At 52.3% G+C, this 22,910-nt stretch overlaps 1 protein-coding gene across 9 annotated transcripts in view; it reads left to right on the top strand.

Moving 5' to 3' along the window:
• The window catches only part of lrba (LPS-responsive vesicle trafficking, beach and anchor containing), a 181,535-nt gene that overhangs the window by 47,988 nt on the left and 110,637 nt on the right, over nucleotides 1–22,910 (top strand). For 8 of the 9 annotated variants that reach the window (XM_084686486.1, XM_084686485.1, XM_084686484.1 and 5 more), the window contains exons 22-33: nucleotides 2,329–3,951; nucleotides 4,253–4,443; nucleotides 4,653–4,806; nucleotides 5,432–5,612; nucleotides 8,173–8,303; nucleotides 9,164–9,271; nucleotides 9,381–9,522; nucleotides 10,237–10,573; nucleotides 15,811–15,989; nucleotides 18,108–18,201; nucleotides 18,821–18,954; nucleotides 19,766–19,827. In XM_084686486.1, coding sequence (XP_084542612.1) covers nucleotides 2,329–3,951; nucleotides 4,253–4,443; nucleotides 4,653–4,806; nucleotides 5,432–5,612; nucleotides 8,173–8,303; nucleotides 9,164–9,271; nucleotides 9,381–9,522; nucleotides 10,237–10,573; nucleotides 15,811–15,989; nucleotides 18,108–18,201; nucleotides 18,821–18,954; nucleotides 19,766–19,827 — 3,336 coding nt within the window. The remainder of the gene's footprint in view (nucleotides 1–2,328; nucleotides 3,952–4,252; nucleotides 4,444–4,652; nucleotides 4,807–5,431; nucleotides 5,613–8,172; nucleotides 8,304–9,163; nucleotides 9,272–9,380; nucleotides 9,523–10,236; nucleotides 10,574–15,810; nucleotides 15,990–18,107; nucleotides 18,202–18,820; nucleotides 18,955–19,765; nucleotides 19,828–22,910) is intronic. The other variant, XM_084686479.1, reaches the window with a different exon arrangement.

The following is a 22,910-nucleotide window of genomic DNA, read 5'->3' as shown; positions in this document are numbered from 1 at the left end:
CACTGATCTCAGACCAGCATTCAGCCACCCAGAGCCCTCACCCCAGAGACTGACACTAGGGGTCCACACTGATCTCAGACCAGCATTCAGCCACCCAGAGCCCTCACCCCATAGACTGACACTAGGGGTCCACACTGATCTCAGACCAGCTTTCAGCCCTCCAGAGCCCTCACCCCATAGACTGACACTAGGGGTCCACACTGATCTCAGACCAGCATTCAGCCACCCAGAGCCCTCACCCCAGAGACTGACACTAGGGGTCCACACTGATCTCAGACCAGCTTTCAGCCCTCCAGAGCCCTCACCCCATAGACTGACACTAGGGGTCCACACTGATCTCAGACCAGCATTCAGCCACCCAGAGCCCTCACCCCAGAGACTGACACTAGGGGTCCACACTGATCTCAGACCAGCTTTCAGCCCTCCAGAGCCCTCACCCCATAGACTGACACTAGGGGTCCACACTGATCTCAGACCAGCTTTCAGCCACCCAGAGCCCTCACCCCAGAGACTGACACTAGGGGTCCACACTGATCTCAGACCAGCTTTCAGCCCCCCAGAGCCCTCACCCCATAGACTGACACTAGGGGTCCACACTGATCTCAGACCAGCTTTCAGCCACCCAGAGCCCTCACCCCAGAGACTGACACTAGGGGTCCACACCAAATTCAGACCAACATTCAGCCACCCCCACCCCCATCTCACCTCATCAGTCAGACTATCATGCGTCAAGTCAGTTAAAAGAAGATTACACCTAAAATTGGGGATTTTACTTTGTGGCGATCAATCGGTTTAGTTGTAGTTCTTCAGCTTGTCTTTCTGGACATTTGTCATCCATCCAGATTTGTGGGCTACAATGTGCATATATTTAATGTGTGAATGAGGTTGTGGAGGAAGAATGTGACGGGCCTACAGGTGTTCAGATGCTGTAATGTTGACCAAAGCATTTCGTGTTTTTACTATGGACTATGCCATTCACCACACACTGGGAGTCATTTGTATGATTTGGCTAAGGAGTGTCCAGCTAATACCATGTTAACTGTCACATTAGCAAAGCCTGCACTGTTTTTCTACAGCACTGTACCATTTTTCCGTACCCCACCTTGTCCCCGCCAAAACGTCGGCCTAGAATGAAATTAAATTAAACCGGCGCTGACACATAGCCCACCCAAAGCTTCCTGCCCATATAGTAACGCTCAGCGCGCATTCGAAACCACAGACGTACTGTAACATAGCCCGGTTCTAACTGTAACTCTATCTCCATGAACTTATGTAAGGCCGGCATACATCATCTTTATGCACAAATGCCGTCACCCCCAGCTCTGTGACTTAATTCGCTGCACCGCACCACTCTGCACAGTCTTCCAGTGGTGAACTATGCATGCTTTTATCGTTAATTGTAAAAAAAATAAAATGCTAAATGTCACATTAAGCAGAAACTAATGGGGAAATTGGAAGGCTAGCTGTGTAATCACTAGCCCATAGATGGGCTGTGTTTGTGACTGTTGATGCATATAGTGCGGGCCCTGCACTCTGAGAAAACATCTATGGATTACCAATCACTGTTTCCCGCTAGCGAAGATTAATGGGCGGCCTTGTAGCAGGCTAATTTAGCACAATAACGGCTAATTAATTACAAATAATCAGGTTATTTTGGTCTCCTCTCTTTCTGTCACTCTCTCTTTCCATACCTTCTCAATCCATTTCTTTCAACCCCCCCACACCCCTTCTTCTCTCTCATTGAAATGCCCTGAAGGGGGAAAACTGCAGTGTGTTCAGCTGCCCCCCCCTCCCCCCCTCCCCCTGCCCAACCCTGGAACCAGACTTTGACTTTCTGTCCTCAGAGCCTGGTGATTAATGCAGGCTGCTAAATTAGGAGCAGGAGAGCTTGCCAATGCCAGACACACATTCTCCACACAACACTGCTACTGCACACCCCCACACACACACACACACACTCATACACACCCCCACACACACACACACACACACACACACACACCCATACACACTCTCTCATACACACACGGGCACATACGCACACGTATCTGCTGACAATCTTTGATGGTTAACATGGATGGGTTCTTCCTCAACTGCCAGACCAGTCCAGTCTTATCAGAAGGTCAACAGGTATCACATAGAGACCGGTGTGAATGACTGATGGACATTAATTAATTAGAAAAAATACAAACTACAATCCTAACAGGAGTTAAGACTGTGCATTTGTTTTAGTTTTAAAGGCTTCCACCAGCTTGTTCCTGTGGTTTGCGCTAACAGACCGCCACTAACAATGTGTCCCTTGACCAATTCCGTGTTGCCTGTCTCCAGGTGACCTTTGAGCAACACAAGGACAGCCTCTCGCACATGTTCCGCCAGTACCAGAGACTGGGCTCTGACGGCAGCGACGCCCACATCCGTACCGTGTCCGGCGCCAGCCGCGTCTCCGACCTGATGACCCGCGCCAACGGCGAGCACCCCGAGGAGACGGCGCCCTCCACCATGATCGAGCTCACCGTGGACGAGGCTGGAGCCCAGAGCAGGGACGGGGCCGACGCAGACGCCGACCCAGCCTCCGCTTCCGCGACAACCTCCTCCGCCTCCGCCGCCTCCAGTCCACAAGAGGGCGAAGGCGAGCGGGGGGACACACCTGTCACCGTGTCCAACATCCTGGCCATGGCTGAGGAGGAAGAAGAGAAGCTGAGCAAAGAACAGGAGTCTCCCAGGGAGGGGGAAGACGATGGAGACGAGACTAAGGAAGACAGACCAGCAGAAGATGGAGTTGGTCCTGAGGTCAGCGAGCACCAGGCTACCACTGAGACTGAGAACCCCACTGACAAAGCCGCCGCCGATGCCCAAGCTTCCGCTAGCACTGTCGCCATGGGAACGGATGACACGGCAAACCCCGAGGCACCAGGAACGGATAACGACAAGGCAGAAACGTCCCCCTCGGCGGCAGAGGAGAACTCTCTGAACAAACCGACGAAGGATACCAAGGAAGAGGCGCCGTCTTCGGAAACCTCCCCCTGCCAGGAGACCAGCGGGGTGGTGGGCGGAGCCTCGCCCTTCAACGAGGATCTCGCGGACGCGGCGTCCGTTAGCGACCAGGTCCGCGCTAGCGACGTGGAGGACAGTTTAGAGGAGGAGTCCTACGTCTCTGCCTCCGGGACAGCCGACGATGAAGCAGAGGAGGAGAAGGGAGAAAAGGAGGACGATAAAGAAGTGGTGAAGATGGAGGTGAAGAAAGAGGAGGTGAAGAAAGAGGAGGAGAAAAAGCAGGAGCCCGAAGTGGAGGTAAAAGTTGACGAGGAAAAGAAGACTGTTGTGGAGGAGGAGAAGCCAGAGGAGAAGAAAGAGAGTAGGGCAGATGAAGGGAAGGACAATGCAGGAGTAGACAGTGTGGAGAGTCAGGTGACCCCATCAGCTGTACAGGGGAGTCAGGTGACCCCATCAGCTGTACAGGAGAGTCAGGTGACCCCATCATCAGTACAGGAGAGTCAGGTGACCCCATCATCAGTACAGGAGAGTCAGGTGACCCCATCAGCAGAAACAAAACAGGAGAGCACCTCACAGTCCCTCGAGACAGACAACACGACTGCCTCCAGCACTGACCCCCCAACCACAGAACAAGCTCAAGACACCACACCGCCCCCTGCAGCTTCGGAGGCCACAGCACCATCAGACTCCAGTGTTCTGACCCCAGACCCAGCAGCTGTCCCAGCTCTGGAACCGCTACCTGCAGAGAACACAACCATAGAAGAGGCCTCAGGGACCCCCAGCACAGACGTCCAGAACCCAACCTCTGGTGCGGCTGTAGCAGGGAAGGACGTTGCAGAAGCCTCTTCATCTTCATCTTCCTTCATCAAGACCAAAGAGATCAAGATCGCTAGGTTAGATGTGTCCAGCATAGCCTCGGACACGGAGAGACTGGAACTGAAGGGAACATCTACCAGTGTATGTGATAAGTAATATCTTCTGTCTCATCAGTAACTCTACAGAGTGTGTGATTATTTTTGGACTGATATATAACATTCATATTATGTGAGGTGAATTATAATGCCTAAGACCTACCAAACCCAACTATAACAACATCCACCAATAACTAATCTTGGGATCTTTTAGTATCATTTGAGAATTTTTTACATCCACCAAAAAGCATGAAATCTGAAAGACAAACCAGAACATACACCACTGTAGCTTTGAGTTAGCTTTTAGGCTAACACTGACCATGCATCTCAATGGCATTTTACCTCAGGATGCTAGCCAGGCCCAGGCTGCAGCAGCTGCAATGCCAGCAGAGTCCACGGACCAGAGTGGCGCGGGTGCCGGCTCGACAGGCCGCTCAACCATGTTCCGTATCCCAGAGTTTCGTTGGTCCCACATGCACCAGCGCCTGCTCACAGACCTGCTGTTCTCCATCGAGACGGACGTGCAGATGTGGAGGAGGTACACCCTTTGTCGTTTGACTTTTCGCTTCCTTTAACTCTGCAGTGACATTTAGATCATGACGTTCTGTGACAACGGTGTCCGCCTACGCTGTAACTACCCTGGATTTGAGGTATTCCTTGTGTCTGCATCCTCTTTGTCGCTCTCTATCTCTCGTCTCTCCATCCTCTCCAATCATCCCTCCCCCTCTCCCGCTCCACTTCTCACAGCCACTCCACTAAGACGGTGATGGACTTTGTCAACAGTAATGAGAACGTGGTGTTTGTCCACAACACGGTGCACCTGATCTCCCAGGTGGTGGACAACCTCATCATGGCGTGTGGGGGCATTCTGCCCCTGCTCTCCGCCGCCACCTCCTCCTCGGTCAGTGTGTGTGTGTGTGTGTGTTTCTGTCTACCAGTGTGGTTAAAAGGTTTGTGTGTGTGTGTGTGTGTGTGTGTGTGTGTGTGTTTCTGTCTACCAGTGTGGTTAAAAGGTTTGTGTGTGTGTGTGTGTGTGTGTGTGTGTTTCTGTCTACCAGTGTGGTTAAAAGGTTTGTGTATTTGTGTGTGTGTGTGTGTGTGTGTGTGTGTTACCAGCTAAAGTAGGTGATCCATCCACATTGACCTTTCTCAATCACATTAGGCTACCGTTAGTCCATGGCTAACCATGTTAGCGTGTTTTTTTGTACTGTCTGACCCCTGTGACAGTAGCAACATGATACCTCATGTCTTTGTCTTTCTATCAATATCTATACCCCCTTTTACTCCATTTAGTAAACTGATGTCCAGTCTGTACAATGCCTCTGGTTGAGTTGCATTCTACCATAATTAGTTTAAAACACCATTAGGTCCATTTCACGATTTAATCGGCTTTGTATCTTGATTAGACTGAATGTCAATTTAAAGAGTGACGTATTGAGTTGCATGTGCGATTGTACTACTGTAAGTGGAATTGCCTGATCATATTCCCCCTCCCTCCCTCCTCCTCTCCTGCTCTGGTCCCTCAGCATGAGCTGGAGAGCATTGAGCCATCGCAGGGTCTGAGCGTTGAGGCGTCCGTCACCTTCCTGCACCGTCTGGTCAGCTTGGTGGACGTGCTGATCTTTGCCAGCTCCCTCAACTTCACCGAGATCGAGGCAGAGAAGAACATGTCGTCAGGGGGCATCCTGCGACAGTGCCTCCGACTGGGTAGCGTGCCGTCCCTCCCTTCACTCTGTCGCCGTCCCTCTGCTTCCGCTGTCCCTCCCTCTGCCTCTCCTCTTTCCCCAGGGTGTTTTCAGCCTCTTCTGTCTTTTCCCTCTGGGTCCTACAATCTCTCCCTCTTTCTCTCCCTTCATCCCCTCTTCCAGCGGCTCCTGTCCTCCTTCTCCCCTGCATCCCTACAGCCCTGTTCTTGTTACACACCATCTTCTTTATCACCAATCTCCCTCCTTCTCTTCCTTTTCCAGCCATGTCCTCCCTCACCCCTTCCAAATGCTCTTCTTTTCATTGATTCCCTTCATATCAGCTCGTAATAGCCTTCCAGACCACCTCCTTCTCTGCCTCTCTCTTTCTCTATAGCTTTCCCTCTCTGTCTCTCCTTCCTTCTCTCTCCCTCCCTCCCTCTCTCTCCCCCTCCCTCTCTCCCTCTCTCTCTCTCTCTCTCTCTCTCTCTCTCTCTCTCTCTCTCTCTCTCTCTCTCTCTCTCTCTCTCTCTCTCACCTGCTATCAGTCCTCTCTTATCTTGTTATTATAACCCCTCGGCACGCTTGGCAACACTCTAAAATGGCCGTCATGATGAGTGGGTTTCTGTCTGAAAGACCCCGGTTCTAGCCCCTAGGCCTCTCCCTCCGCCCCCCTTCTATCGGCCTCCCTCCCTCCCTCCCTCCCTCCCTCCCTCCCTCCCTCCCTCCCTCCCTCCCTCCCTCCCTCCCTCCCTCCCTCCCTCCCTCCCTCCCTCCCTCCCTCCCTCCCTCCCTCCCTCCCTCCCTCCCTCCCTCCCTCCCTCCCTCCCTCCCTCCCTCCCTCCCTCCCTCCCTCCCTCCCTCCCTCCCTCCCTCCCTCCCTCCCTCCCTCCCTCCCTCCCTCCCTCCCTCCCTCCCTCCCTCCCTCCCTCCCTCCCTCCCTCCCTCCCTCCCTCCCTCCCTCCCTCCCTCCCTCCCTCCCTCCCTCCCTCCCACCCACGCCTTATGCTCCAGTCTATTAAAGTTTCCCAGTCTTTCCACAGACAGCTCCGAGAGCTCAGCCCCTACTCAAGCTGAATAAAAGATCTTCAAAGGCTTCAATTATTCATTTTACTCAGGCACTGCTGAGGCCCCCCTCTCTTTTTCTCCTCTCCACATCTCTCTTTTTCCCCACCTTAAACTCTAGTGAGACGATGCCGGCTGATTCAAATCACAAGCTGCTGCACCAGTATTTCCCTCATTTAGGTTGATCATGTCAAACTATCCGTTTTAGCGCTCAAATTCCTATCACGTCAACATGTAAACCCAATGGAGGCCTACTGTTTTGTATATATCAACCCTGTTACATGGACAGCTACTTTCAACCCCCCCTCCCCCCTTTCACTGCCCAAATCCCATTGGTGGAGCTCCTGAACATAGCGAGCGATGTTGCCTCAGCGTCCCCGACCGAGTCCGACTCTTTTAGCCCGCCGCCGTTATGAGATGAATATTTGATGAGGTATGCTCTACCGTCGCTGGCTCGTAATCTGATTTGGTAGACGGTAACAAGGTTTCGCCTCTCCCTCCTCGCCCCCATCTCCACCGCTCCCTCCCTCCTTCGCCTTTCTCTCTTTTTTTTCTTTTTTATAAATGGCGGGAATGAATGAATGCTCCCTAATGGAAAAAGCGAGTCCATTTCAGACGGAATAATTCCCCCTGTAATCTAAACGGTTCAGAGTTAACATTTGTCAGTTGTCAGGTACTGAAACCACGGAGGAGAGGGAAGATGGCAGAGCAAGAACTGGGGGAATAAAAACAACCCGAAAGAAATCCAGGGGAAATTGTGCTGCTGAAAATTGTAGCCTGCTATATATCAGATTAGTGAGTCTAAGGGCCTGCTTGGTGGCTAAGACCCACCTGAAGATATCAAACACTGGAATATGGGATGTTTTCAGAGGTAGTTTACTGTGGAGGCGACCCAGGCAATGTACACACACACACACACACACACACAACGCACTAATCAAAAGCAGAATCGCATGCTCCATTGTACACAATTGCACGCACACACACTACACACAACACACTAATCAGAAGCAGAATCGCACACATCGTTGTGCACAAGGACACACACACACACGTGCGCTCTCCTATGCTTGGTCATCCATTACTGAAGGCCCATGTGGAGGGTGGCATGTGGAGGGGGGGGGGGGGTTGATCCATACAGGTGCTGCCTCTGTGACCTTGTGAGGAGAGGTGGAGCAGGGACGAGGGAAGGAATAACGACAGCGCTGGCTGAAGCTCTGACCTTGTTACCTCCTCTACCTCTCCTCTCAACCCCTCGCTTTCTTTTTTTTTCTTCCTTTTTTCTCCAAGCCCTAATTCGCTTTCCTGGCCCCCCTTGCTTCTCTCGCTCCTGGGTTTCTTTCTTTCTCCCCCTTTCCCTCTCCAAATCTCCCCCTCTCTCATGCACGCTATCTCACCATCTCTCTCTCTGTCCTTCTCGCCCTCTCTCTCTCTCTCTCTCTCTCTCTCTCTCTCTCTCTCTCTCTCTCTCTCTCACTCCCTTGCTCTTACCTTCTTCCTCTCTCTCCCTCTCTCCTCAGTGTGTGCCATGGCCGTGAGGAACTGTCTGGAGTGTCAGCAGCACTCCCACTTCAAGCCCGGCGCAGACGGCGCCCGCGGCCCCAACGCCATGCAAGGCCTCATGGGAGCTGCTAAGTCCATGCCCGCGCAGGCAAGTCGCCTCTCCCCCTCGCCCTGCCCCCCCACCCCACACTCCACCCCCAGACTCTTCTCTATCTCTCCATCTCCTCGATCCATCCTCCCACACACTCACCCTAGCGCGCACACACTCCATCTTTCTCTCGCTCTCCATTTCTCATATCGCTTGTTGTTCAGGCACTTTCCTTAAAAGCCATTCTGCTATGTGTTGCAAAGAAGAAACCCAAACATAATCGATCACATCTCTTTGTTGGGGCTGGATTTGAAATAGAATCAGTCCATTTAGGGATGAGGAAGCGTCCAGGCTATTGTTTGCCGTCCTGTTTTCCATTCTAGCGCCCAGCCTGGAGTGCTGCAGCTCACAAGCCTTTGTATCCTCCACAACAATGGCCGAGCCTTATTAAATTAGCTGCTATCTCGTTTCTCATAGCCCAGCTCACTGCTGTGTGGTATTCTGGAACCAGGCCTTTCTCAGTGCCCTTACAATTTCCAGACTTCCAGTGAGATGGTTGTTTTGTTTTTTTGCAGCTGTGTGTGTGTGGGGGGGGGGGGGGCGGTCATGGCATGTGTGTGTGTGTGTATGTGTGTGTGTGTGTGAGAGCTCATTTATAATGCAGTGGCTCCATGGTAAAGCCATTATGTTAAGGCCCCCAGGTCTCTGTAGACACAGCTGGGTGGGGTCGTCCTGTGCACGTTGGCCATCCATGAACTTGCCCTGGGTTGTTTGTCAACATGCCCTTTCTGGTGATGAGGAGGGACCTTCTGATTGGCTGTCAACTCCCTTGGGAGAAGTTGAATCTCAAGTGAAAAAATGTGACAGTAACAGCGTAACAATGTGTCGTGTGTGTGTGTGTGTATGTGTGTTTCCTGCAGAGCCCTGTTGACGTGGTTACAGGTGGGATATCTCCTATCGGAGACCTGGACCGCCTGTTACAGGACATGGACATCAACCGCCTCCGCGCAGTCGTCTTCAGAGACATTGTTAGTCACACTCAGACACACACCATTATTACTAGTAAACCTGCTTTTAATATCAAATAAAATGTGTGTACTTGTGTGCGTGTGTGTGTGTGTGTGTGTGCGGTCACAGGAGGACAGTAAGCAGGCTCAGTTCCTGGCCCTGGCTGTGGTCTACTTCGTCTCTGTCCTCATGGTGTCTAAGTACCGGGACATTCTGGAACCTCACAATGACAGGAAGCAGCCTCGCAGGAGCCAGTCCTCCCGCAGCACAGGTACACTGGAGTCAACAGGCCCCTCACTGGAGTCAACAGGCCCCTCACTGGAGTCAACAGGCCCCTCACTGGAGTCAACAGGCCCCTCAGTAATACACAACAGGCCCCTCACTGGAGTCAACAGGCCCCTCAGTAATACACAACAGGCCCCTCTCTGGAGTCAACAAGCCCCTCAGTAATACACAACAGGCCCCTCACTGGAGTCAACAAGCCCCTCAGTAATACACAACAGGCCCCTCACTGGAGTCAACAAGCCCCTCAGTAATACACAACAGGCCCCTCACTGGAGTCAACAGGCCCCTCACTGGAGTCAACAGGCCCCTCACTGGAGTCAACAGGCCCCTCAGTAATACACAACAGGCCCCTCTCTGGAGTCAACAAGCCCCTCAGTAATACACAACAGGCCCCTCACTGGAGTCAACAAGCCCCTCAGTAATACACAACAGGCCCCTCACTGGAGTCAACAAGCCCCTCAGTAATACACAACAGGCCCCTCACTGGAGTCAACAAGCCCCTCAGTAATACACAACAGGCCCCTCACTGGAGTCAACAGGCCCCTCACTGGAGTCAATGGGCCTCTCACTTTAGTTAACAGGCCTCTCAATAATTCACAACAGGCCCCTTACTTTAGTCAACAGGCCTCTGACTCACTTCAGTGGTGTAAGTGGAAGTTCCTGAACAGAATGTTGTGTTTGTGATGTGTCCGTCCGGCAGACAGCGGTGGTCTGGAGCTGGAGAACGGCGTGTCCCTCCGCCGCCGCGACTCGGGCATCGGAGACGAGCACGCCTCCGTGGCCCCCAGCGAGGCAGAGGCCTCCAGCGGCGCCGGGCCAGACGCCATCTCCGAGGCCCTCTCCACCCTCTCCTCCGAGGTGAGGCCCGGCCTGGACACGGCCGCGGAGGCCAAGGGCAAGAACGTGAGGGACATCCTGCGGAGCCTGGTGAGCGGGCCGGCCGATGACATCATGGTGGACCCCAGCCTCCTGCCGCCGACCTTCCTGGACGCCGTGAGCGAGGGCACCCAGTCGCTCCCCTTCCGCTCCTTCGACAGGTCAGACACACTCACTCACACAGGTTTTGACTGTGGCAGCTTAAAATGTTTCACAGGTTTTTTACAAATCCCAGCCTCCTTGAGTGCAGTTCCCTCCTGCTATCCCCTGAAATAGCATTTGAGAAGTCTTCAGAACATCAAAAGCATCTCTCCAGTCTATATCCCTGAGATGCAACATCAAACCCCTTCACCACAAGCCTCTCTGTACACCCCGAGATCCCCGCTCCTCCTTTCCTCCTCCTTCTCTTCTCCCCCTCCTTCTCGCCCTCCCTCCTTTCTCCCATACTGCGTTGGCTCTTTATGGCAGGCCTCCACACAAACAAAACGGGCCGACTCTCTTCAGGACAAAACACGTCAGAACAACAGAGACGTCCGTCAAAGACAGGGAGGGAAGGGAGGAACACAGAGAGTGTGCTTGGAAGAGAGGTTCAGACAGGGAGAAAAGAGGCAAAGGACGAGACTGATAGAGTGAGAAAGGGGAAGAGGGAGAGAGACGGGAGCATTAAAAACGAGACTAACTGTAGACAGGAAGCTGTTTCTTTTCACCATGTCACTGATATTTAATGGCTCTCTTTTTCATCTCCCTCTCTTTCTTTCTCTCTCCGTCTCTCTCTCTCTCTCTGTCTCTCTCTCTCTCTCTCTCTCTCTCTCTCTCTTTCGCCCTTCCTCTCCTCCACTAAAAGAAGATAGGCTTGTTGGAAGTATAACCCCCTCAACCCCCAAGGGGAGTGTGGGGCGAGCGGTCATATGGGGTTGGTGTAACCCAGCTACAGACGGGACTAAGTGAGAGGGAACGGACAGACGGTCTGGTTTCCATTACGGGTTATTGTCCCAGTAGCATACATAGACAAAGGGAGAGTTTACTAAGAGAGAGGGAAATGGAGAGAGCCTGAGATTGAGCAAGTGAGAGAGAGAGAGAGAGAGAGAGAGAGAGAGAGAGAGAGAGAGAGAGAGAGAGAGAGAGAGAGAGAGAGAGAGAGAGAGAGAGAGAGAGAGAGAGAGAGAGAGAGAGAGAGAGAGAGAGAGAGAGAGAGAGAGATGCGGCAACGGGAGAAACACCTACAGTAGTCAGGGTTCTCATGTCAGGAAGAAAGACGTTCTCCATCTCTCTCACGTACTGATACACACACACACACGCCGCCACACACACTCCACCTCCTCCCAATCTGTGGGAATTCCGAGGCATCCCTGTGATCCGTGCTTTTTATCTAAGGAATGCTTTGTCAGGACTCCGGACGCTCCTCGTATCTGGGGGATTAGAGCGGCTCCTGGGGCAGTTAGAGAGGACAGGAGAGGACAGGGGCAGAGGAGCAGAGAGGATGGGAAGAGAGAGGAGAAACGAGGAGGGGAGGAAAGAAGAGGGGCGCTGTGGAGAGGAGTTATGAAGGACTCAGTGACTGGGGTGCTCAGTCTAGCACCCCTATACACACACACGCACACGCACGCACACACACACACACACACGCGTGCACGTACACACGCACGCGCACGCACACACACACCCCAGACACCAGCACTAAGGTGCCGAGTTATCTTGATGGCTCCTGCTCCAGTAGAGCTCTTCAGGTCTGGGGTCTGGCTCTGTATCTGGCTCTCTCTGTTTCTCTCTCTTTCTCCCTCTCTTCCCCTTCTGTGTTTCTGCCTCCCACTGTCTGTCTCATATCTCTCTCTGTCTCTCTCTCTTCATGTTTTCTCTCTGTCTCTCTCTCTCTGTCTCTGTCTCTGTCTCTGTCTGTCTGTCTGTCTCTCTCTCTCTCTCTCTCTCTCTCTCTCTCTCTCTCTCTCTCTCTCTCTGTCTTTCTGTCTCTCTCTCACTCTTACTCTCTCTTACCACTATTCTGGATTCCCATGGTCCACTTAGAAATGAATGGGTCATGTTAGGATTTGCTAGGTCCAACACATGGCAGAGTTAGGGTGTTTTCAGTTACCTTAACTGTCTCCATAACCACAGAATGGTAGAATGAGGAGAGGAAGGGAGAAGGGGGGCACTGAATTTAAGATGAATTTATGATGCATGAGAACAAACCAGGATATTCTAGATAATGCTGGGGGGTTGGAATGGGGGGTGAAGTAGAAGGGGGGGGTCCGGTGAAGTATCCAGTCAGATTTATGTTCTGATCCCCCCCCCGGTAGAATCCTGTTGTGATGAAGAGAACGCAATGGGTTTTGAATGGAAAAATGAAAATGTGGCTTGTTTACAGGTTTAATCCATCCGTCTGTTAGTCTGTCTGCCCCTTCCGTTCATCTACCTATCTGTCCATTCTCCTAGGCAGGTGGTAAGTTGTTTGAGTGTGCACCTCACCTCTTCCAACTTCCTTCATTTGGGAGGGACCCTATAACTCTCTCTTTCTCTCTTTAATTCTCTCTGTCTCTCTCTTTCTGCCACTAAATAAGGAGAGAGGCCAGCTAGCTGGAAGTAGGAATTGTGCTTCAGGCCATTTTCTCCACTCATAAATCACAAATGTCATAAGGGTCATGCCCCTCCCACTCCCAGCCGTACTGACCAATCAGCACTCGGCATAGACAGGAAGTGTTGGGAGGGAAGTGTCATGGGGTTGATTGGGTAGGGTAGGCTGTTTTGGTAAATGTAAATTGTTGTAGGCATTCACATGCACAGGGTTGCATGAAATGGGGGTGAGAGGGGAGAGATCAAAGCTGTGTGTGTGTTGGAGGGGGGGGTTCTAGACAGCCCCCCCCCCCCCCTCAACCTAACATGAATAAGCCATGAGAGTAAAGCTCCAGAGAATCTTTACACACACATGCACATACAGTACGTGTGTGTGAGCGTGTGTGTGCGTGAGCGTGTGTGTGTGCGCACACGGCTGAGCATACGGCACATGCAAGCTGTGTGTGAGATGCCCCCCTCTGCAGATCACTGAAACAGCACCGATTACTGGAATGGCTGTTTTTACTAGGCAAGCTCAGTGTTGGTTAAACCTCTAAATAATGTATCCATACTCTTACCCCCAAACCTCCCCTCCCCTCCTCTCCTCCACCCATCACATTTCCTCCCCCTCACCTCCCCCCTTTCTCCCCATCACTTCTCCACCCTCTTCTCCTCCCCTCTCCCCCCCCCCTCCCCTCTCTGACAGCTGATTAATCGACAGGGGCGTCCTCTCACGATAAGTGTGGCTAATGACCTGCTGAATAATTGAAAGGCCTGAGCTGGGAAACAGATGGAGCGACCCAAACTCACAGAGCCTACACGTGTTCTCCTCCATGATACATGAGTCCACACACACACACACGCATGTATACGTACCTACACAATCAAAATACAGACACACGAAACCATATGTGCACACACTCATCCATACACACACCCACACGTATGTGGACTGTACCTCCACGTGTCCTTTGCGCACCCAGGGAACACAAGTACACTCGCAATCACACACTCGCAATCACCCCAGTCTATGTAGGTCATGTGACACATGGACGAGAGAAAGGCCAGGGGTCTCCCATGTCCCCCCCCTCCCTGCCGTCGACACCTCCCTCCCTGGGTGCTTCACGTCAGCACCACCCCTGAGACTGACCTCCAGGTCCAGTGGATCAGGGTCTGGCCCGAGAGGCCGCCCCAGATAACAAGTCGCTGTGTGTGTTCTGGGGCGCAGGTCCTGCTTTCTGTATGAGCACGGCCTGCAAGGTAGAAACGTTAACACTTAAAGCTTAACATGACTAATTCCAACCCCATTGATAATTTGGGACACGTGGAAATGAGATGCTTACTAGTAAGTAAGTAAGTAAGTAAATGTTGTTTATAAAGCACACTCTAACACAACAAGGCTGACTGAGGTGCCTATCAGCTACTGTTAGTAGTTGCGGAGAATGGCAGGTCACTGAGGGGAAAAAAAGAGCAATGATCTTGAGTATGATGACATTTTGAGCTTTCTAACCGTTAAGAGAGAGGTGGAGAGATATGTTAACCTAAGCTGTATTATAACATACACACTGAATTCATTTGAGAAACTGTTCATGTAATTCCCCAAAAAGTTGATGTGGGTTGTTGCAGCCACATTACCCAGTAGCACACGGTACCCATAGATCACCACGGGGTCACAAGCGGCCTGTCTTTAGCATCCAAAAGTAACTTCTCTCTCTCTCTCAAACAAGTCTCCTCTGCTGCCTTAAATCAGCCCAGAGCCTTTGATACCCCGGCCAGCTCTGTGTCTCAACCAGACCCCTCTATCTTCTCTCTCACACACACACACACACACACACACACACACACACACACACACACACACACACACGCATACACAGGGAGTTCAGAGAATGGAGTATGTTTTGAGTATGTGAGTGTGTGTGTGTGTGTGTGTGAGAGTGTGTGTGCAGCAGTGGGTAGTGATTAGGGCCGTGCTCCCCCTGTGTCAGCACTGATAAGCAGGTCCAGACTCTCTTTGATACGGCCAGTGGTCTGTCAAGCCCTCAGCTCCATCTGACAGGTTTATCCAGACTCTGTTCCCCCTTCCCACCCCCCCCCCCCCCGTCTGTCTACCAACCTACTGTACTACAGCCTCCCCCCCCCCCCCGTCCACACACTGGCCTCTGGTCCTCACGTCCTGCAGAGGGAGAGCTCAGCTCAACCTCAGTTCATGTACATAGCTCAGGTCTTAGCGTGCTAGCCCTCGCTTAGGGACACCATGTCTTCAACTAGAAACTCCAAGGTACAGCACTGGATGCTCAGTACACACGTGCCAATTTGATGGTTTAGTCAACGACAACTTAAAAAAATCTGTCTGCCGGCATCACTCGCGGCGGCGGCGAGAGCTATCCCTCCGTCTGGCGGGCTGACCACTACGGCAGCGTCGCGGCGTGGAGACCGGGAGCGGGGTGTCCGTGAACGTGGTCATAAAAGCGATGGATCTGGTTACCCAACGCCAGGCTCATAAATCACCGTGTCGGTCGGGCTTGACTGACTGCTGCAGGGAGCCCATCGATTGGAGGGAAGATGGATGCGTCCATTACAGGATGTTCTCTGTCTGGGAAATGGGCCCTAATCACTCCTCCAGTCTAAGAGGGCTCCTGTGTCACGCTGGTTCTGTCTGTACCACGTCTGATATGGAGTTTGGCCTGTGGTTGTATTTTTTTACCGAAACATTTATAATATTGATGTGTAGTACATGGATAACAACCTGACAATTGTGCAAAATGTTGTTTGTTTTATGACTATATTTTGTTTGCATTTTAATCGTCGCCCACGACTCATCAAACCATCTTGCTCTTTCTGTTTTCAGAAGTGTCGTCGTGGCACCCAAGAAGGTGGGTGGAACCCCGTCTCCGGGCTCGTCCGTCGCCGCCACTCCTATCCCATCAGCCACCGCTGCCTCCGCCTCTGCAGGGACGCCAGACAACGACGTTGCCGTGGTATCCACTGGCGACGCCTCCCAGAGTTCTGCCACCGAGGCAACAGCCGGTGAGTCTAGAACTTCCACAGAACACACACACACACACCCACACAGTCACACACACAAATGGACTCACCTGACCCATCTGCAATATATTTGTCTAGATACATACAGTGCATGTTCAGAGTCTACTCCCATGCCCTCTCGTGTGACTGCAGTCCTGGTCTCCTGACATCACTAGTGGGACAACAAGCACTGTGCTCCTAACACAGGCTCTCTTCTGAGGGCTTTTCCTGAGGGAATTATTTTTCATTCAAATAATATATTTTTTCCCCTACCTTGTATATACTGTATATATTTTGGTTTTGATAAACGCTCCGGTCTCGATCAGTTCATGTTTCTCTAACGGGCCGGGCCGGGGCAGGCCGGGCCGGGTGGTGCAGGACCCAGGGGTGGGTTCCTGCCGTGCTCCGGACGCCGTGCTCCGGACGCCGTGCTCCGGACGCCGTGCTCCGGACGCCGTGCTCCGGACGCCGTGCTCCGGACGCCGTGCTCCGGACGCCGTGCTCCGGACGCCGTGCTCCGGACGCCGTGCTCCGGACGCCGTGCTCCGGACGCCGTGCTCCAGACTGGAGGGAGGGATCAGGGAGGGATCAGGGAGGGATCAGGGAGGGATCAGGGAGGGAGGGAGCGTGTCCTCTGGGCGGTGGTGACAGTGTGCAAACACAGGGGCCACCAGCTCTGTGTACGCTCCCTTTCAAGTCCTGTCATCCCTAGTGTGGGGGACAGAGGCAGCTCATTCAGAGGGCGAGAGACTGTGTGTGTGTGTTTAAGGGAGGGGGAGCGGGGACAGTTGAAAGAAGGGTTTGTGTGTTTTGGGAGATCCTACATGTCGTGTGGTATCAAAGAGTGGTTTTATTGTGTGTGTATTTAAGTGTGCGCCCACTTGAGGAATGTGTGTGCACTGTGTGTAAACACGGGGGTTAGTGAATATTCAGCAGGGTCTCTGAAGAGCGTGTGTGTGTGTGTGTGCCTGCCAGGGTGCGGTGGGTGGACTAATAGAGAGATCAGTTAATTTACTCCTCTGTGTTTGAAGGAGGTACTTCAGGTTCAGCAGGGGCCTCTCAGCAGCAGGCCACATGGCCCTGCTTAGAGCCACACACACACACACACACACACACACACACACAGGCCTGTCAGGCCCTAAGAGTTATCCCTGGTTGGAGACTGTCTTGTCTGCAGGGCCAGAGCCAGGCCAAACACCAGTGGAATCCCCTCCATATTCTACTGGGGCATTATGTCATTTACGGGCAAACTGTGAAATCCAAATTTACGGCTAGATCAATCACACATACTTTGTACCTTGTGTGTCTCTGTTTCCACAAGGCCGTCGTAAAGCACCTCAAAGTCATATTGTGTCATTAGAGAGTAGAATGTCCTTCTGGTAAAGTCAGTAAATGCTTTAATACTGTAAAAATATACATACATATTTTCTACATTTGTAATCAGGTCAGCTCATAAATTCACTTCATACATGCAGATTTTTGACACAAGCACGAAAACAAGGATTTCCAGTAGCACGAAGTAAAGCATACTTTTTTTAAGAGTGAGCCTTAATTGGGATCCACACAGCCCCCTGACCTCCTCCACCCCCTGCAGGAGGAGCTGAGCCAGCAGGAAGACAGATGACCAGCAGACTACATCACCCGCTATCTCCACATCAAATTACACTACACTTATTCCACACTTGTCCTCCAGGACCATAAATCCCACCTCTCCACACCATTAGAATGGAGACCACTGTATTATTTCATACAAGGACGTCAGGCCTGCAGATTTATGTGGCTATACGCTGTCCTTCAGCACCGTAATGTATCTCTGTACGCACGCCCGTGTGTGTGCTGTGTCCTGTCCTGTGTCCAGACTAGTTATGAAGCTCTTTTTTTTTTCTCGCTCCCCCCCTCTCTCTCTACCTCTCTCTCTACCTCTCTCTCCACCTCTCTCTCCACCTCTCTCTCCACCTCTCTCTCCACCTCTCTCTCTACCTCTCTCTCCACCTCTCTCTCCACCTCTCTCTCCCCACCTCTCTCTCCACCTCTCTCTCTACCTCTCTCTCCACCTCTCTCTCCACCTCTCTCTCCACCTCTCTCTCTCTCGGTCTCTCTCTCTCCCCCCATCCCCACCAGCAGCAGCCGGAGGGCCTGCCTCAGCCAGCAGCACCAACCTGCCATCTGTCCCCCCACTCTCCCCCATGACCCGGGACGCAGCCCCCAATATGAGGTGATTCATCTTGCGCCGAACACACACACACACACACACACTCGCTCTCCAATACATGTGCTCTCTCTAATACGCGCATGTACAAGTTGACTCTTTCTCGGACGCGTATTTTTACACACACACACACCAATGTGTGTATGCTCTCTTTTTCATACACACGCGTTTGTCTCTGTCTCGGACACGCGCACACACACACACACAGACAAAGGCCTGCGGAATCAGCACTTGGCGGCACCTCTGCTCTCCCTCACCTCTTCATTCGTCTGTCCGTCTGGGGTCTTGTGTGATGTGTTCATTACGTCTGGTCCTGCTGACTCTGTGCCCTGCGTCCTCTGCTGGTCCCAGCACACGCTCCTCCTCTCCCCTCCAGCCCAGCCCCCCCCCCCCCCCAGCATGCTCCACAACAAATGCTGGCCTGCCAATTTGTTCTTCTTCAGTTAAAGCAGATTCAAACCCCTCTGCCGATCCTATTCAGCTCATCAAACCCAGATCCCTAAAGCTTTCATTCGCACGCGTGTTCTTTCATTGTAGGTACACATAGACTTGCAGCATACAAACAGGCGTGGTCCATGTTTTGCGTGTGTGTATCAGCGTGTGTGTGTGTGTGTGTGTGTGTTAGTATCTCAGACAGGCTGGAGCACGCTCTGGAGAAGGCAGCGCCCCTGCTCAGGGAGATCTTCGTGGACTTTGCCCCGTTCCTCTCTCGCACCCTGCTGGGGAGTCACGGCCAGGAACTGCTCATCGAGGGCACCAGTGAGTCGTCACACACACACACACACACACACACATGGGTTAAACATGCCCACACGCTCTTGTCCTTGTATGTGCACACACACACGGGGTTAGGTGCACGTACATGCACATATACTCCGTTCGGTTCATCTTTATTAAGATTATTTGGTTGGTTCCTATCTGAAGCTGTAAAAGTAGCAGGAGTACATATCCAGTATATCTTTGTGTGTTTTTTCTTCTTTTCTAAATGATCGTAGCCGGGTTTCTGGGTTGAAACAGGGTGTGTTTTACAACATGGGGGGGGGCGGGGGGGTCCTGATGGGTGGAGGTGGGGAGTGCTGGGGTCAGGGGCCGGGCCACTAATAGGAGTGTTTGGGATGTCTGCCTGCCACCAAACTAAATGGAAAGTTGATTGATAGCTTAGGGGGGGGGGGGGGGGGTGTGAGGCTATGAGCTTAAGAGTGTGTGTGCGCGGAAAGAAACCAAGAAGGCAGAGGTCAGTGTCCCCACTCCCCTGGCCCTCTCGCCCTCTCCGATCCCCCCAAAGGTTGGCCATTACGGATCAATGAGACATATGCTGGCCACGTCTGAGCCTGTAATACAAGGCCCAAATATGTATTAGTTTACAGTAACATCATGTCTACTCATTAGGCACATCAATACTATCTGGTGCTCCACAGATGGTGCAGGGTGAGTTTGTGTGCATGTTTTTTGTCTCTTAATGGAAGTGTGAATATGAAAGTGTCTCCCTCCCTCCCTCCTCCATCTCCCTCTCTCCCTCCCTCCATCCATCTCCCTCTCTTCCTCCATCTCCCTCCATCTCTTTCTCCAGGTCTGGTGTGTATGAAGGCCAGCAGTTCGGTGGTGGAGCTGGTGATGCTACTCTGCTCTCAGGCAAGTCTGGGTCTCTATCTCTCCGTCTCCTGCTCCCCGTCCGTCCGTCTCCATCTTTCTCTCTCCCTCTCTTTCCTTCCATCTGGGTCTCTATCTCTCCGTCTCCTGCTCCCCGTCCGTCCGTCTCCATCTTTCTCTCTCCCTCTCTTTCCTTCCATCTGGGTCTCTATCTCTCCGTCTCCTGCTCCCCGTCCGTCCGTCTCCATCTTTCTCTCTCCCTCTCTTTCCTTCCATCTGGGTCTCTATCTCTCCGTCTCCTGCTCCCCGTCCGTCCGTCTCCATCTTTCTCTCTCCCTCTCTTTCCTTCCATCTGGGTCTCTATCTCTCCGTCTCCTGCTCCCCGTCCGTCCGTCTCCATCTTTCTCTCTCCCTCTCTTTCCTTCCATCTGGGTCTCTATCTCTCCGTCTCCTGCTCCCCGTCCGTCCGTCTCCATCTTTCTCTCTCCCTCTCTTTCCTTCCATCTGGGTCTCTATCTCTCCGTCTCCTGCTCCCCGTCCGTCCGTCTCCATCTTTCTCTCTCCCTCTCTTTCCTTCCATCTGGGTCTCTATCTCTCCGTCTCCTGCTCCCCGTCCGTCCGTCTCCATCTTTCTCTCTCCCTCTCTTTCCTTCCATCTGGGTCTCTATCTCTCCGTCTCCTGCTCCCCGTCCGTCCGTCTCCATCTTTCTCTCTCCCTCTCTTTCCTTCCATCTGGGTCTCTATCTCTCCGTCTCCTGCTCCCCGTCCGTCCGTCTCCATCTTTCTCTCTCCCTCTCTTTCCTTCCATCTGGGTCTCTATCTCTCCGTCTCCTGCTCCCCGTCCGTCCGTCTCCATCTTTCTCTCTCCCTCTCTTTCCTTCCATCTGGGTCTCTATCTCTCCGTCTCCTGCTCCCCGTCCGTCCGTCTCCATCTTTCTCTCTCCCTCTCTTTCCTTCCATCTGGGTCTCTATCTCTCCGTCTCCTGCTCCCCGTCCGTCCGTCTCCATCTTTCTCTCTCCCTCTCTTTCCTTCCATCTGGGTCTCCATTTCTCTCCCTCTCTTTCATCTTCCCTCGGTCTATTTCTCTCCACCCCAGTTATCATCCCCACCTTGACTGCAGTAAATCCAGACAAGTTTAGAGGTGATGGGCAGGGCCATCAAACTGTCTTATCTCCCATTCCACACCTCTGCTTTCACGCTCCCCCCATCCCAAGCTTCCACAAGACCTGGGGTGAGAAAGAGAAAGAGCTAAAGGGCATCTTTAATGACGCCGATATTGCCCCGCCAGGTCAAGGGTTCCGACCCGTGGCCTGACCTCTGACCTTTAACCCCGTGCCCTCCCTCCCACCCCAGGAAAGGACCCACCGATGAGGAGGGATAATGTCCAATTGATGCTCCTCTGCATCGATTAGCCAGGCCTTGTGTTATGTTTTTGTTGCCAAGTTTATTTCGCAAAGCGCCCACAGTCGATGAGCAGGTGGAGCAGGCCGTAGCCATGCAGTCAGATCAATGGCCCAAGATGTCGATGGGCCAAGTCGCTCGCTCAGTGATGATAAGCAGGGGTGATTGAGATGAGTTTGTGGACATGCCGCCCACCCTTGTATTCACTCACACACACAGACACAGTGAACCATATATATATATATATATATATATATATAATATATGTATATATATATATATATATATATATATATAATATATGTATGTGTATATATGTATATATATATATGTATATATGTATATATATATGCATGCTGACATACACACGTGTATTTTCATGCATGCATACACTCACTCACTCGCAGTACAATACACATGCAGTAATGAAATTCCATAGCCATACATTGGCTTTGTTTGTTAGTTTGAAGCACAATGCTATTTAAAGTACTTCTGGCACCCGAAATGAAAAAAAAGGGAAAAGAAAACCACATATGGGAAAACACAACTGATTAATGGCACCTCTCACACCAACGCACTGCGCTTTTTTATCAGTTTTATTTTCAAAAGAAACGGGTGGGGGGATGCTCTCATTTCCCCTCCCTCCCTCCCTCCCTCCCTCCCTCCCTCCCTCCCTCCCTCCCTCCCTCCCTCCCTCCCTCCCTCCCTCCCTCCCTCCCTCCCTCCCTCCCTCCCTCCCTCCCTCCCTCCCTCCCTCCCTCCCTCCCTCCCTCCCTCCCTCCCTCCCTCCCTCCCTCCCTCCCTCCCTCCCTCCCTCCCTCCCTCCCTCCCTCCCTCCCTCCCTCCCTCCCTCCCTCTCTCTTTCTCTCTTTCTCTCTTTCCCTCCCTCCCTCCCTCCCTCCCTCCCTCTCCCTCTCCCTCTCCCCCCCCCTCTCTCTCTCTCTCTGTCTCTGTCTCTGTCTCTGTCTCTCTGTCTCTGTCTCTCTGTCTCTCTGTCTCTCTGTCTCTGTCTCTCTCTCCCTCTCCCTCCCTCCTTCCTTTTCCTCTCCCTCCTCCCCCTTACCCCCTTCCCTCGTCCTCCCTCCATCCCATTTACTTCTCATCACTCACTTCACTTGCTCACTGAAAAAAAGGTAATACAGTGAGATTACACATCGTTCTGGTGTCACCAGGCCCTACATAGATTTGGGGGCCAGTGGGGCATAGGGGGGTGATGGGGGGGATGGGTGGGGTGAGGGGGTGAGAGTACTGAACCCCAGCGTCCAGAGAGAAAATAAATGACACACTCTAATGCACCTATTTGTCATATCTGTCACAGCGTTGTTTAATGCTAATCTAATCAAAGGCAGAATCTGCCGATTGGAGCTCTGTCCGCTTCTACCCCCCCTCACCCCTCCCCCCCTCACCCCTAACCATGTGTAGCACAGAGGCTTCCCTTCCTCTCGTTTTCCTTCCTTCCCTCCCTACCTCTCTCCCGCCCTCTCTCTCCTCCCTCCCTCCCTCTCTCGTTATTTCTTCCTCTCTCAAAAAGAATAGTGGGGACAGCCATTGTGGCATTGATTGCTTCTATAAATCATCCAATGAAATTCTCGTACACCCAAATGCAAATGTCATTTTATTGTTGTGCTGATAGGTAGGAAGGGGGGGGGGGGCATGGGTGTCTAAAATACCTTCCATGGGGGGATAGAGTGTCTTACCTCTGATTATATTACAGCCAGACAGT

Source organism: Hypomesus nipponensis, chromosome 22, assembly GCF_054491055.1.
Source record: "Hypomesus nipponensis isolate SF chromosome 22, ASM5449105v1, whole genome shotgun sequence".
Classification (NCBI taxonomy): domain Eukaryota; kingdom Metazoa; phylum Chordata; class Actinopteri; order Osmeriformes; family Osmeridae; genus Hypomesus; species Hypomesus nipponensis.
The sequence above is the reverse complement of the archived record's forward strand: the minus strand, read 5'-3'. Positions and strand labels throughout refer to the sequence as shown.